Source organism: Dama dama, chromosome 9 (assembly GCF_033118175.1).
Source record: "Dama dama isolate Ldn47 chromosome 9, ASM3311817v1, whole genome shotgun sequence".
Taxonomy (NCBI): domain Eukaryota; kingdom Metazoa; phylum Chordata; class Mammalia; order Artiodactyla; family Cervidae; genus Dama; species Dama dama.
In genome coordinates this window covers 45,888,186-45,903,104 of record NC_083689.1, presented here as the reverse complement: position 1 = coordinate 45,903,104, position 14,919 = coordinate 45,888,186, and the positions used below count along the sequence as shown (strand labels likewise).

The 14,919-nt window shown below is 55.5% G+C and overlaps 1 protein-coding gene across 1 annotated transcript in view; it reads left to right on the top strand.

The window, feature by feature from the left end:
- The first annotated feature begins 2,192 nt into the window (after window positions 1–2,192).
- Window positions 2,193–14,919, top strand: part of SHC2 (SHC adaptor protein 2) — a 28,244-nt gene continuing 15,517 nt past the window's right edge. Inside the window, exons 1-2 of the mRNA XM_061149383.1 lie at window positions 2,193–2,657; window positions 14,602–14,672. Coding sequence (XP_061005366.1) covers window positions 2,193–2,657; window positions 14,602–14,672 — 536 coding nt within the window. The remainder of the gene's footprint in view (window positions 2,658–14,601; window positions 14,673–14,919) is intronic.

Genomic DNA, 14,919 nt, shown 5'->3' with positions numbered 1-14,919 from the left:
TGCCAATAAAATTCTGGGGCACCGGCAGCCGTCAGCATCATGGTTGCATCTGTTCATGCCACAGGAAGGAAACTTGAACACTGCTGTCAGATGCCAACCCCTAACTCTGCAGCCCCCTGGGCACCTGGATGGGACTGAAGAAGGGGTCCAGGACTGGAGGAGGCGAGCCATGGGGCAGGGGCTTTGAGTGGAGGTAGCCAGCCTGGTAGGCTTCTTGGAAGAAGGGACACCAAAGCTGGGCTTTGAAGGATGAATAGGAACTTGATGAAGTTGAACATTTGCCACAGTAGGCGCCTACCGTGTTCCAGGCATTGATAAGGTTGTTTTGCAGCAACTCTGGAGGCAGGTCACGTTTATGGACATTTGTCAGAGGGCACAATGGGTGCTGGTGTCCTTCCGAGGCCTGGATATGAATCCTGCCCCGTGGGCTCTGTTCCTGCCACTCTTTTCCACGGATAGAAAAGAAATACATGGATGAAGTCATGTAACCAAGCCCTTGGGACCATGACACCTTATTAACTGCAGCCCAGAAAGACCCTAACCCAGGATCTTGGGAGGGAGAGACTGCACTTTGACTGTCCAGGGCAACACAGCAGGAAGAGCCTAGACCCTGGGGTGGGGGTCAGCTCTCTCCTACTGGCCCCTCTTCCCCAGCCTGGGTGCCAAACCTCAACACACACCCTTCACCAGACTCGGTGGACACATGCCAGGACCCCCGACACACACACACCTGTGTACACACCGGGACCCCCGACACACACACACCTGTGTACACACCGGGACCCCTGACACACACACACCTGTGACACACCAGGACCTAGGACCCCTGACACACACACCTGTGTACACAGTGGGACCCCTACACACACAACTGTAAACATACCAGGACCCCCAACACGCACCTGGGCGGGGACCCAGACTCCCTCCTCTCTCTCACACACAGACACACACACACAGTCACATCCGCACAGAATATACACACGATCCAACTCTCACACAGCCCACAAGTCTGTAAGTCTGTAACCCGCAACAGAGACACAGCACAGAGCCCAGGTGGGGACTGCAGACCCCGACAAACGTCCTTCGACCCCCCCCCCACCCCCCACTGACCCAGGGCCACGCCCCTCCGGGCCGCGGGAGCACAATAGCTCTCCCGGCTGGAGACTCAGGCCTCCCGCCGCATCCCCGCCCCCCGCCCCGCCCGCCGGCCAATCACCGCCGCGCGCGCGCCTCCCGCCCGCATCCCAGCCTCCTCCCCCGGCCCGCAGGCGGCACCCGAGCGGTGATCTCACCACTCTAATTTATCGATCCGGTCTCGCGCGGCCTCACCACTGCTTTGCTTCCATCCCCACCGGCCCCGGCTCCGGCCCCCTCCCTTTGTTTCCCGGCAGTCGGCCCTGCCCGGGGCGGGGCTGGAGAGGGCGTGGGCACCGGCCAGCCCCCGACCTGGAGGCTGAGTCCTGGGATTCTGTTGGGTGGACGCTGGAAGCGGCTCCCCAGAAACGCAGCAGGAGGAGCCCGCGACCCTCTGGTCCGCGCCCCCGGCTTACAGCCGGGGAAACTGAGGCCCAGGGCGAGGCCGCGTAGCGGGAACTCGGCTCGGAGGCAGCCAGCCAGACTGGGTCCAAGTGTGCGCTGTGTGCCCCAGGGCACACCCCTTCCCCTCTCTGATCTCAGGTTCCCAGTTAGAAAATCTAGCAGGGCCTGATTTTCAAGTACCTCCTCCGTCAGGAGCAGTAGGAAGGGAAGGGGCGGACCTGGGGGTCTGGGGCGCTCTCCTGCCTTGACCGAGCCTCCGTTCCTCTCCAGACCTCAGTTTCCTCCTGTCTAAAAGGGAAAAGAGGAGGAGATTTCTGTTTCTCCCACCTCCGTCCTTCTAGGAACTTGGGGGGCGTGTGGGGGGCGAAGTAAGGGGTCACCGCCTGGGTGCTGGGTTTGAAACCTCGTTCCCTCCCTGGCTGCAGACCCCGAGTCAGCCCCGTGCCCTCGGCGGGCCTCAGTTTCTCGTCTCCCCGCCGGGCGCAGGGGCGCCGAGGGCCGGTGGTCCCAGGGGCGCAGCCCCCCGCGGCTGCGCGCAGGGCCGGACGGATGACATCACCGGGCCGGGGGCGGGGAGCGAGCGCGCGGGAGCGGGAGGGCCTCCTCCGCACCAGGCGCAGCGCCCGGTCGGGCTCGGTCCGGCGGCCGCGGCCATGACGCAGGGTCCGGGCGGGCGCCTGCCCCCCGCGCCCCCCGCACCCCCGGAACCGGAGGCGCCCACCACCTTCTGCGCGCTGCTGCCTCGCATGCCGCAGTGGAAGTTCGCGGCCCCCGCCGGTTTCCTCAGCCGCGGCCCAGCGGCGGCGCGGGCGGCGGGGGGCGCGGGGGCCGCCGACCCGGAGCCCGAGCCGGCCAGCGCGGCCGGCGTCCCGGCGCTGGCGGCCGCGGTCCTGGGCGCCTGCGAGCCGCGCTGCGCCGCGCCCTGCCCGCTGCCTGCGCTCAGCCGCTGCCGGGCCGCCGGGGTGCGGGGACCGCGGGGCGCGCGGGGGGCGACTGGCCCCCCGGATGCCCCCGCCGACGAGTGGATCCGCAAAGGCAGCTTCATCCACAAGCCAGCGCACGGTTGGCTACACCCGGACGCCAGGGTCCTGGGGCCCGGGGTCTCCTACGTCGTTAGGGTGAGTGCGCCGGCGGGACTCTGGGACGGCGTCCTCCCCCGAGCCTCCGTCTGGACACGGGGGTTCCCATCCCCCACTTCTCTCTCTTGGACACTCTGGACCCGAGAAGCCAGGTGTCTGTCCATCTCTCCTCTCCCCATCACCCTAGACCCCAACTGCCAAGCCGTGCTCTGCTGGCCACCCCCACCCAGGAGGCGCTGGGGTCCAGGTTCCCACGGCGTCACGTGGGGAGGGGCGGAGAGAGGGCGGCTGGTGGGAGGGGGGCACGCATGCGCAGGTTAGGCGTAGCCCCCCGTTTCTTGGGTGAGACTGGGGACGGAAGACGCGGGTGGGGGCGGCCGGCTACCCAGATCCCCACCGAAAACTCCCTCTAGACAGGAGAGTCGGAGACCGTGGGCATCGTGGGGTGCAGAAGGGCCGAGGCCCGCTAGGTCCCTGATTCCAAGTGTGAGATCGCGGGGCCTCGGAAGGCGCTGCAGAGAAGCAGGTCTTTATTTGTCCTGGTTTTATATGAACCTCTGCCTCTGTGGGTAGTTTTGATGAACCATCAGGAAGCGGCGAGTGGCTGGTGGGATGCCACGCGGTGAAATGCTTCCTCAACGCACCAGGCTACCAGCCACTCCGCCCACCCACAGTTCATTGTCCCATCAGAGTCCGATGTATATTCACAGCGTTTCAGTCTGGGGTGGGGACCAGGATCCTGGAGTTCTGTGTCTTTGCGTGTGGTGTTTTGTCTTCGCTTCTTTTACAGCCTCCTCCCACCCACCCCATACTAGGTTGACTAGTATTCCTCAGATTCCTGACCTTCTGAGCCTGATAATATGGTTTTATGTGGAAATGGAGTCTTGGTCGATATAATCGAGTTAAGATGACGTCACACTGGATTACCGCGGCCCTAATGCGATCTCTGGTATCCTCCTAAGAAAAAGGAGATTCGGACACAAACGCTCAGGGAGGGGCCCCTGACAACAAGGGGAGAAATGGTGCGTCCACAAATCAAGGGACATCCAGGGTGGCTGCGTACCACCACCAGACACTGGAAGAGGCTGGAAGTACCCTCCTCTCAGGGAGCAGGGCCCCCACCACACCTCGATCCCTGGCTTCCAGCCTCCAGAACTGTAGGACCAGGCTTACATTTCTGTTAAGTCCCCAGTTTGTGGTGCTCTGTTGTGGCGGCTCACAGTGGCCTTGACTTTCTGCATATCCAGGTGTGGTCCAGGCAGGCCCACTGCTTCCCTGGGAGTGAGTTAGAAATGAAGAGCTTTGGACTGGGCAGCGGGCCTCAGGCTGCCTCGCATTCTGGACCTGCTCTTTTCTCCTGGAGTCTTCTGACTTGGTCATGGCCCCTTCTTTTGCTGAATCTCAGCTTCGCTGGATTCAACACTGATTTTGTAGCAAGATGTTTCCCGGGCAATGCTTTGGACTTCCCACTACGTCCCCATGGGGGCTGTGGCTGTCGGGATTAGAAGTGCTCAGAATTCAGATGCTCATGTTGGGGTGCAGGCTTTTGGACTGCTCCAGTGGTCTGGACATTGCCATCGATGCAACATTTATTAATAATGTGTGCCAGCGCCTGCCAGGTGCTGAGGGCATGCTAGGAAATGGGGTCCATCTGATCCCCGCTCTTACGGGGCTCAGGTTTCTAGAGGGAGAGACTGATGGTAAATAAACAAGAGACAAACAACAGGGATGCAGCAGATATTGGCAGGTGCTGTGCAGAAATTACAATCAAATGATGTCAGAGACTGCTGGCTGCTCTTAGCAGGGCTGGTGGGTGGGGTGCCCCTCAGAGATGACATTTAGGCTGAGCCCTAAAGCCATGAGGGCCCTAGGCATGAAACAACTGGGGAAAGAGAATCCAAAGCAGGGGCTCAGCTGGCAGGTTTGGGGATTGGCTGGAGAGCCGTGTGGTGGGGCTGGTGCAGAGAGAGGAACATAGGAGTAAGATTTGGGGGCTGTGCGGGCAAGCTTGGCTTTGGATGGTCCTAGGCAGGGTCACAGAGCAGAATTGGTGCTGAAAGGAGCTTTCCTGTGGAAGTGGGCTGGGGTGGGGCTGGCAGGGCAGCAGAGAGAACCAGGGGAGCCTGGGGCACTGTTGGGGAGCAGAGATGCCCTGGAGTAGGGCATTGTGGGGGTGGGGAGAAGGGGGCTACAGTGTCCGTGTTGGAGATGAGCCCTGGTGTGGCTGCCCCGAAAGGGGGGTGGGTGGGGAGTCTGAATCAACCCCAGTGTCTGTCTGTGTTCCCCTGGGAGCCTCAGTCTCTGTACCCACACCCCCCAGGTGTTCTGAGAGCCAAGAGTCCCCTCCAGGTTGGTTCACAGAGAAGTGTGAGGTCAAGGTGGGAGCAGCTGTGCCCCAAATCATGCAGGGGCCAACAGGGGCCACCTGGGTCCTCAAGAGAGCATGTGCTATCCCCACTTATGTAAGGTGGGGACACCGAGGCCCAGAGAGGCAGAGTTGTCACCCGGTGAGAATCCAGCACCAGACCCAGAACGGAAGCCGCTCTCCAGCCTGAACTTGCTGCCACCTGAGTGGCAGAGTAACTATTAGACCAGCAGCCTCGGAGACACCCCTGTCCTGGACCCAGGACCTGTGGACATGTCACCTCACAGGGCAGAGGGGACTTTGCAGGAGGGATTAAGTTAAGGCCCCTGTGATGGGGACAGCCCTGCATTCCCAGGGGGACCAGTGTCATCAAAAGGTCCCTAGAAGAGGGAGGGGGGAGGGTCAGAGGCAGAGAGACAGGAGATGCTGCTCTGCTGGCTGTGAGGATGGAGAGAGGGGCTGCGAAAAGTTGGAAAAGCGGGGAGCCTCTGGAGGGACCAGCCTTGCCCACACTGGGATTTAGCCCCATGAGATCCAAGCTGGACTCCAGACCATCAGGGGATATATTTATGTTAAATTTGTGTTAATTTGTTATAGCAGCAAAAGGAAGCTAAAACAGCAGCTGACTCACCTAGCTGATATCATAGAGCCCTCACGAAACTCTGTAATGGTCCCTGTTTCAAAACAAGAAAATGGAGGCCCAGCGAGCAGTGATGCCGTCAGAGCATCTGGTCTTCTAAGACGTGAGCGTGGAGTCTAGCCCCTGGTTGAATTCTCCCTCATCCTGAGGTTTCCTACTCAGTTTCTAGGTGAGGACCCGGAGGTGCAGCCATGTCGAGGAACCTGGCGAGGGTCGTGGCCGCTGTGACACCGTCAGCAGCCTCACCACAGGCACCACTCAGAGCGGCTTAGAACCAGGAGGACATAGATCCTCTCATGGGAGCAGAGGCCCCGGTGGTTGGGGGCCTGGGGCTGGTTAATTTCCCAGCCTGGTGACCTCATCATGGGCTCTAGTTCTTCTCATTCCCAACCTCATTTGGGAACTGGGTCTTCACAGGTGTCGTTAGGTAGGATGAGGTCACCCTGGATCCAGAGACTGGTGGCCATAAGAGAAAGCCCCGTGGAGATGTGTGGAAGAGGGAGAGGCAGACACCGGCCATACAGCCCTGGGGCAGGGCAGGCAGGAGGGCAGCTCCACCAGAGGTTGGAGGAGGCAGGGAGGACCCACCCCTGTCTCACCTGGGCAAGAGATGTCTGGCCTTGGTGTGCCTTTTCTGTCCCAGATCAGACCCTCTGCCCCCTCACCCTGCAGAAAAGAGGCCCTTCCTGACTGCTGGGTCCTTCTGTGAGTAGGACACCTCTCCTGGAAAGCCCCAGACTATGTCCTGTGCTGTTCCCTAAACTGCCTGTGTGACTGGCCCTGACCAGTGCTGCCCGAGAGTCTCCACAGCATGGAATGTTCTGGCTCCATGCTGTCCCATTGGTGGCCACATGTGGCCACGCACACTTGAATGGGCAGGTGTGGCTGAAGAACTCACCTTTAACATTGCTCCATTTTAAGCTGAGGTCACGTGGTTGCTTGGCACGTGGCACTCTTACACGTTCATGAAAATTCCAACAACAAGCCCTTTTTGCTCTTTGGGGTGCTGTCATCATGCCCTCTCCAGAGTTCTTTTCAAAGAAAGTTTTCAGTGGGGCCCAGAGAGACAGAGGGCTGCCTCAGGGCCCCAGGCCTGGCTGCCTCTGGGCCACCCAGTGTTTCCTGAAGACAGGTTTTTGTAAGTGGGTGTGTACCAAGAATTGTGGGAGGTTAACTTAAATCTCAGGTGTTTTTAGCTGCAAATACAGCTGATTCCTTGCAGGCAAGGAGTAGGATGGCTCCAGGGTGGATTAATTCAATGACTTGACCATATCCCTGCAGACCCAGGTCTTTTCACACTGCCATCTTCAGCTTGCTGGATTAGCTCTCCTCATGGTCACAAAAGAGCAGCCACAGCACCAGGTATCATATACAGATCCAGCCATGTCCACTGGAAGAAGAGAAAGCCATCCCTTCCATTCTCTCCACACCTCACCCGCTGGAGATGTCAAACTCCATTCATGGCAAGGGAGACGGGCCACCAAATTGACTTGAACCAATGCTGAGCAGAGTCGGGTGCCCAGACATCTGAGAAATTGTTATAAGTGCACATTCTCAGGTAGAGTCAGAAACTCTGGGGTGGGCCTAATGATCAATGTTTTACAAGCCTTCCAGGTGATTCCGACACCCACTCATGTTTGAGAACCACCAGCTTTAGCTAGTTGCTTGCAATCCTGTCGGATTAGCCACAGCTCATTTATTACCAGTGTTTTGAACCCTCCGTCCTCCCCGATGGCTCAAGTGGTAAAAGAACCTGCCTGCAATGCAGGAGATGCGGGTTCAACTGCTGGATCAGGAAGATCCCCAGGAGAAGGACATGGCAACCCACTCCAGTATCCTTGCCTGAAAAAGCCCATGGACAGAGGAGCCTGGTGGGCTACAGTCCATGGGGTTTCAAAGAGTTGAACACAACTGAATGATTAAACACACTGAAATGAACATCAAATATAAATATAACATCTACCTGCACATTTATTTCCCCCAAAACCACCATGATGTAATAAAACAACCATAAAAAGGAGGAACACAAGGACAGCAATTCACAATAACTTAGAGTATATTTCAGTGTATAGGCTGTGGGCTTCTCTCCCCTTGACACACAAGGCACAGACCTGCCCTCACGCAACAGCTACAGACTGATCCCAGGCATTACTCTGGCAGCTCTAGTGTCCACAATAGTGGACAACCCCAGTAGAGCCTGAATATCAGAAACTGAAGCCTTCTGTCAGCATATGAGACAGTTTCATTAAATTCAGTGTGTATTAAAACCATACCAAGGGAATTTCCTGGTGGTCCAGTTATTAGGACTCTGCGCAGAGCCCAAGTTCAGTCTCTGGTCAGGGAACTAAGATCCCACAAGCCATGCAGTGAAGCCAAAAAATAAAAACAAAAGCACCATATCAAAAAGTTAAGCATAAAATTAGTATATGATCTAGAAATTCTATTGGGTGGTAAATACCCCCAAAAGCAGGAGGCCTAAACATATATGGCTGGATATATGAGTAAGGTTGAGTGTGAGTGTGTGTGTGTGTGTGTGTGTGTGTGTGTACATTTAGGATATAAAATAAGTATTTTCCTCTTATGAGACTTGAGCAAGAACTCAAACAGATACTTGCACACCCATAGTCATTGCAACATGGTTCACAACAGCCAAAAGATGGAAACAACCCAAGTGTTCATTGATGGATGAATAGATAAACGTGGTTCATCCACACAGTAGAATATTACTCAGCCTTAAAAAGGAAGGAGGTTCTGACATCTGCTATAACCTGGATGAACCTTGAGGACATGATGCTCAGTGAGAGAAGCCAGACACAGAAGGACACACACTGTCTGGTTCCCCTGACAGAAGTTCTAGAGGCAGATCCACAGAGACAGGAAGTAGATGGTGGGGCCAGGGACTGGGGAAGGGGACAGGGAGTCAGTGTTTCATGAGGTCAGAGTTTCAGTTTGGGAAGGTAAGAAAGTTCTGGAGATGATGGGGGGATGGTTGCACGACAATGTGAATGTGCTTAATGCCATCAAGCTGTGCACTCAAAAATTATTAAAATGATAAATTTAACGTTACATATGTTTTGCCCAAAGTAGAAAAGTAAACAAAATGCTTGAAATGCTTCGAGTTCTGTGTAAAAAGGAGTTAGGTTGGAGCAGTGACTGTAAAGGGCTTTTCACAGACTTGAGCACCCAGGAGGATGCTCTGTGGGGACCCGCAATGAGTGTGAGTGCGGGGTGTCCCAGTGCTCAATGCCAGGGGCTCCCCAGCTTTTGGAGCACACCCCAGCTATGTTGCAGGCTGCCCCACAGTTTGTGTCGGCCCTCAATGGGGCTCACGATGCTCGTGGGCCAGCTCAGCGTGTGCGTTTTCAGCGGGGGGCTTGGAGGCGCACTCTGTCACCGATGCAGCTGCTGGGAACTGGATCGCTTGGTGTACGGGTGAGGATGGCGTCCCCAGGTTCATGTCTGCTGGGCCCCAGAATGTGACTTCATTTGGAAATGGGGTCTTTGCAGATGTAATCAGGTCAAGATGAGGTTGTCCTAGGTCAGGAGGGGCCCAGGACCTTCTGTGACAGGGGTCCTTATAAGAGGAGGGACAATTGGACAGACACACAGAGAGGGGCTGTGTGACCACAGACGATGAGACCAGACAGACATGTCTGTGAGACCAGGCCGGCTGCTGCCAGAAGCCAGAGAAGGCAGGAGGGACCCTCCCCTGGGGCCTCACCTGGACATTGGATACCAGATCCCCCCGACTGGGAGATGCCAGACCTCTTGTTCTGAGCCACCCAGGATGCGGTGCTTCGCTCGGCTGCCCCCGGAGACTAACGCACTCAGTTAAGGGGACGTTTCTCCCTGGTAAAGGCCTCATTTGTTTCTGTTACAATTAACACATACCTGTGGGCTTCCCAGGTGGCGCAAGTGGTAAATAACCCACTTGCCAATGTAGCAGATGCAGGAGACTGGGATTTAATCTCTGGGCGGGGAAGATTCCCCTGGAGGAGGGCATGGCAACTCACTCCAATATTCTCCCCTGGGAAATTTCATGGACAGGAGCCTGGTGGGCTACAGTCCGTGGGGTCACAAAGAGTCAGACATGACTGACTTACTGAGCATGCACACACGCACACAGGGATGTACTCTCCTGGGGACAGACTTCAAATGGAAGAATAACATCGATGTGCTCAAGTTTGCAAGGTGGTCCTGTGCACAGTCCTGGAGCTCCCTTGCTGGCATGCCTCCAGCCCCCTCTCACCAGAGTCCGGTTTTTCCGTCCTTCAACCTCCTCTAGGAGCGGGGAGACTCTGTAAATGGCCTGGAGCCCAACGAACTTCCACTAACTTGCTTAGCAAAAATGGGCAATTCATCCTGAATGGGTCTTTTCATTTTGATAATTATATGTTTATTTTAATGGTTATTAGGAAGCACTGCTAGGCATCAAACCCTGAGGTTTATGGTAACAATATGCAGTTTCCTTTTTACCTCATGCACATTTCCTTTTCTTTCTTCTTTCTCCTTTTGTTTCCTCATGCATATTTAAAAAAACTGAGATATATTTTAGTATCGTAAAACTCACTCATTTAAGCTGTACAATTCAGAGGTTCTTAGTACACTCATAGATTTGTGAAACACTCATTATAATCTAGTTCCAGAACATTCCAGCACCCCAAAGGAAGCCCCATCAACAGTCACCCTCACCCCTTCCTCTAACAACCAGGAACCCACTCTCTGTGTCTGTAGATCGGCCTGTTCTGGACGTTTCTCATCAGTAGAATCACACCCTGTGTGTCCTTCTGTGTCTGCTTCCCTCACTCAGCTCCATGCACTCAGGGTCCATCCACGTGGTAGCGAGTGTCAGGGCTTCTCTCCTTTTCAGGGCTGAGTAATATTCCAATCTGTTGAGAGGTGACATTTTATTTATCCCTTCACCGGTGTATAGACTTTGGTGTGGCTTCCTACAGTGGCCTTTAGAAATAAACTCAGTTCTGTTTACAAATGGAAGACACTGAGTAATAATCATGTGGGGCCTATGGCACCGTGAGCCATGAAGAGTCCTTTGGGCAGAGTGGCAAGCTGGGTGCTTGGACTGTGTCTGCCCTGCTTTGTTGTGTGAGCTTGCCTAGGTCCCTTCTCCTCTCTGGGCCTCAAGTTTCCCCACTTTAACTTGATTTCTCTTCTTACATCCTTGGGTGGGCTGTGGGTGCCCTCCATTTCTACACTTGCTGAGGGGAAGGTTGGTCCCCCTCCAGACCTTTCTCTGTCGGCCTCCTGGGGTGACTGTAACAAATGACCACAAACTGGGCAATGAAAACCACAGGAATGTTTTCTCTCCTGGTTCTGGAGGTCCAAAGTCAAGGTGCTGGTGGGCTGGTTCTTTCTGGGGCTCTGAGCAGAACCTCTCTCCAAGTTTCTGGGGGCTGCAGGCCCCAGCCCTATCCCCCTGCATCTGTGTCTCAGGCCCCCCACCCCCGCCATTCTCCTGTAAGGACATCGGTCACTGGCTTAAGGACCCATCCTGAATCCAGGACTGTCTCATCTTGACATCCTGAGCCTGGCTGTATCTGCAGAGACCCCGTTCCACTAAGGCTTTGCTCACCGGTTCTGGGGGTGAGGACGTGGGAAAGCCCTCCTGTGGGTCACTGTCCATATTCCACAGCTGGTCTCCCGCGAGTGTAGGATTCTGGATCAGAGGTCATGCTGCCTGGCAGCCTCAAGGCTGAATTTGATCTCAGCCTTCTTTTTCTCTCTTCTATTTAAAAATAAGAATTTCTTTAAAAAGAGATAAAGAAGAAAATAAAAGTTCTTTAAAACTTAAAAAAATTTATTTATGGCTGTGCTGGGTCTTTGTTGCTGCACATGGGCTTTCTCTAGTTGCGGTGAGAGGAGGCTACTTTCTAGTTGCGGTCCACAGGCTTCTCACTGCAGTGGCTTCTCTCGTTGCAGAGCATGGGCTCTAGAGTGCGGGCTCAGTAGTTGTGGCGCTCTGGCTTAGTCACTGCCTGTCATGTGGGATCTCCCCAGACCAGGGATGGAACCTGCATCTTCTGCACTGGCAGGTGGATTCTTACCCACTGGACCACCAGGGAAGTCCTAAGAATAAAAATTTCTTGTCATCATTTACAAGTTGGGGCACTTCAGGCAAAAGCCCTGGATTCCAGGGGGGCCTGGCCCCAAGCGTGTAGTTTGCTGCAGTCTCACCACTTCCTCTCAGCGCCATAATTCAAAAGCATCAGTTGTGTCTTTGGACTGCAAGAAGATCAAACCAGTCCATCCTAAAGGAAATCAACCCTCAATATTCATTGGAAGGACTGATGCTGAAGCTCTAATACTTTGGCCTCCTGATGCAAAGAGCCAGCTCATTGGAAAAGACCCTGATGCTGGGAAAGATTGAAGGCAGGAGGAAAAGGGGATGACAGAGGATGAGATGGTTGGATGGCATCACCAACTGGATGGACATGAGTTTGAGCAAACTCTGGGAGATGGTGAAGGATAGGGAAGCCTGGCGTGCTGCAGTCCATGGGGCTGCAAAGAGTCAGACACAACTTACTGACTGAACACCACCACTGCTTGCATGGTTGGTGACACTCTGTGCGACACTCTGGGTGACACTGCAGGTGATCCTGGAGCCCAGAATGTGGGTTCAGATTCTGCCCTTGCAGCCTACAAGTAGTGACTCTGAGTAGGTTGCCTTGTGTCCTTGGGGCTCTGTCTCCTGGGGGTGGTTTGTCACTGTATCATGGGGGTTCAGGTGAAGTGAGCTTGGATCAGGCCTGCATGTGACAAGTGACTTACCAGTGTCATCACTGCCTGGCGCTCCCTTAGCCTCCTCCTCACCTTCCGTGCCCTTGTGGTCTGCTCTCCATCCTCCGGGATGGGACCCCTAGTCCATCTCCTCTCCTGCACAACTGAGTTGTGTCGCCACTTCATCCAGGGAGGGGCTGGGGCATGGGAGGATTTCAGCCACGTTTCAGCTGCAGAGCCAGGGTGGGCTGCACACTAGTTGGGGGGTGGTGGTTAGACCCCTCACCCTGGGGCCCTGCTGGACTGACACCTCCTCAGATGCGTGCTGTTAGAGGGTCTCCTCGTTCACGTGGTGACGGGCTCCATGTCAGCTGGGGAGATGGGGTAGGCCACCTTGTCTTGTCATCAGGCAGGCCAGCCTGGCAGGGTTGCGGGGACCCAGAAGCAGTGGGGGAGCAAGCGACAGGTGCCTTTCCAGCCTCTGCTTCCATCTAGGCCAGCCCAGGACCTGGATGGGGAGGGGAGGAGCTGGTGGCTGTTTTTACACTTGTGCGCTCTTTCCTGGCCCCCTTGTCCCCACAAAAGGCACTCACTGAGCTCTAATTGCCACATTGCTCCTGTCACTTGATGCCATATTGTAGAGATATTTGCATATAAATATATTAAAATTTTGTTTCCTTTTACAACTTCAAGCTCTTCCATTCCCAGCACCATGGTTTGTTTAGTTGAGCAAAAATGCAGGCTGCCCAGTTAAATGTAAAGTTCTCATAAGCATGGATAATGGCCTAAGCACATCTCATGCATTATTTGGGACATATTACACTAAGAAAATATTTGTTGTTTGTTGGAAATGCCAACCTTGGCCTCCTGGGTTGGACCTTGCAACCCTAAATGTGTCAAGTTTTGGGGTGTCTGAAACTCCTTACTCACTCCTTCAGTGTTGTAGCTCCCACAGGAAGGGAGGGGCAGGCTGGGGCTGGCGGGACTTCAGAACAGCATCAGGTGTCAGGACCAGATAGATGGCTGGCACCCTGGGACCAGCCCAGGAGGGGCAAAGTGAGTCGGTGGGCACTCTGGCCACCCTGCACTGGGCTGCAGAGTCAAGAGTAACTGGGGGCCAATACCAGCCCACTGGAGCCCTGGGGAAATGGGTGGAGTGTGTGCCCCCACATAGCTGCTTGTACCCACATCTGGAGCCCAGGGGCTGGTGCTTCTGTGAGATAAAGTCCTAGAAATGGAGTTTCAAGGTCAAAATGTGTGTGTGTGAATCATTTTTTAAAAGTTGAGGTACAATCACGTAACTAAATTAACCATGAGTCATTTTAGAGCACAGTTCAGTGCTATTTAGTACCTTCACAAGGTTGTACAATCACCACCTCTATCTGTTCTGGAACATTCCATCACCCCAAAGGAAGTCCGTCCCCATTATCAGTGATCCTACCCCTTCCCTCCCCAACCCCTGACAACCAGGAACCCACTCTTTGTCCCTGCGGGCCTGCCCGTCCTGGACGTTTCCCATCCACGTGCTCACATGACAGTTGCTGCATGTGGCTAGCCCAGGTCCCTCCTTCAGCGCAGACACCATGTTGGGGGCGCTGGTGGCCCTCATCTCTGGTACCCCTGCCCCAGCTGCCCCTGAGCAACATCTCTTGGAGATTCTGAGTTCCCTTCCATGGAAAGGGTGGTTCAGGCAGGAGTCAGCATTCCCCCCTGCAAAGGGCCAGACCACTTCCACCCACCATCTGCTCGCAGGCCCTGCCCTGGGCCCTGGGATGCAGAAGTAAGCAGGGTTACCCCAACACGGTCCTCCTGGACTGGCATTCTAGTGGAGCAGAAAGAGAATGAGCAGGAGAGACTGAGTTGAAGGAATCTACCAGCTTCCAGGAAACAACTCACAGTCAAGAGGGTGGCTCTGAGGAGGCAACCAGGAGCCTGGAGCTGGGGAAGGAGCCAGGCTGCAAATAGATAGACAGGATGGTGTGGGGGCGGCAGGTGCAAAGGCCCTGCGGTGGCCAGGTTGGGTGTGGTCCTAAGGATGGGGGCGGGGCTATAGCCGGGTGGGGAGGGGAGGGGAGGGGAGGGCTGTGGGCTCACTGGAGGGGGTCTTGGGTCCACAGTGGGCCCCCAGCCCCAGGTGGCAGGAGGGGAGGTCGATGGGGATCTCGCTGGAGGGAGCTTGGGTCCACAGTGGCCCCCAGCTGGGCTCTGCGGGGTCGGTGCTGACCTGTGCTCTCTCCCCTCAGTACATGGGCTGCATCGAGGTGCTCCGTTCCATGCGCTCCCTGGACTTCAGCACACGCACCCAGGTCACCAGGTGAGGCTGGTTGGGGCAGGGTCAGGCACCACTCATAGCCGGGAGTGGAGGCGGTGGTGCTGTGTACTATGTGCTTGGTCGTTCAGTCATGTCTGACTCTTTGAGACCCCATGGACTGTAGCCTGCCAGGCTCCTCTGTCCACCTGATCCTCCAGGCAAGGATACTGGAATGGGTTGTTATGCCCTCCTCCAGGGGGTCTTCCCGACCCAAGGATTGAACTCAGGTCTCTTGCGTCTCCTGCATCGG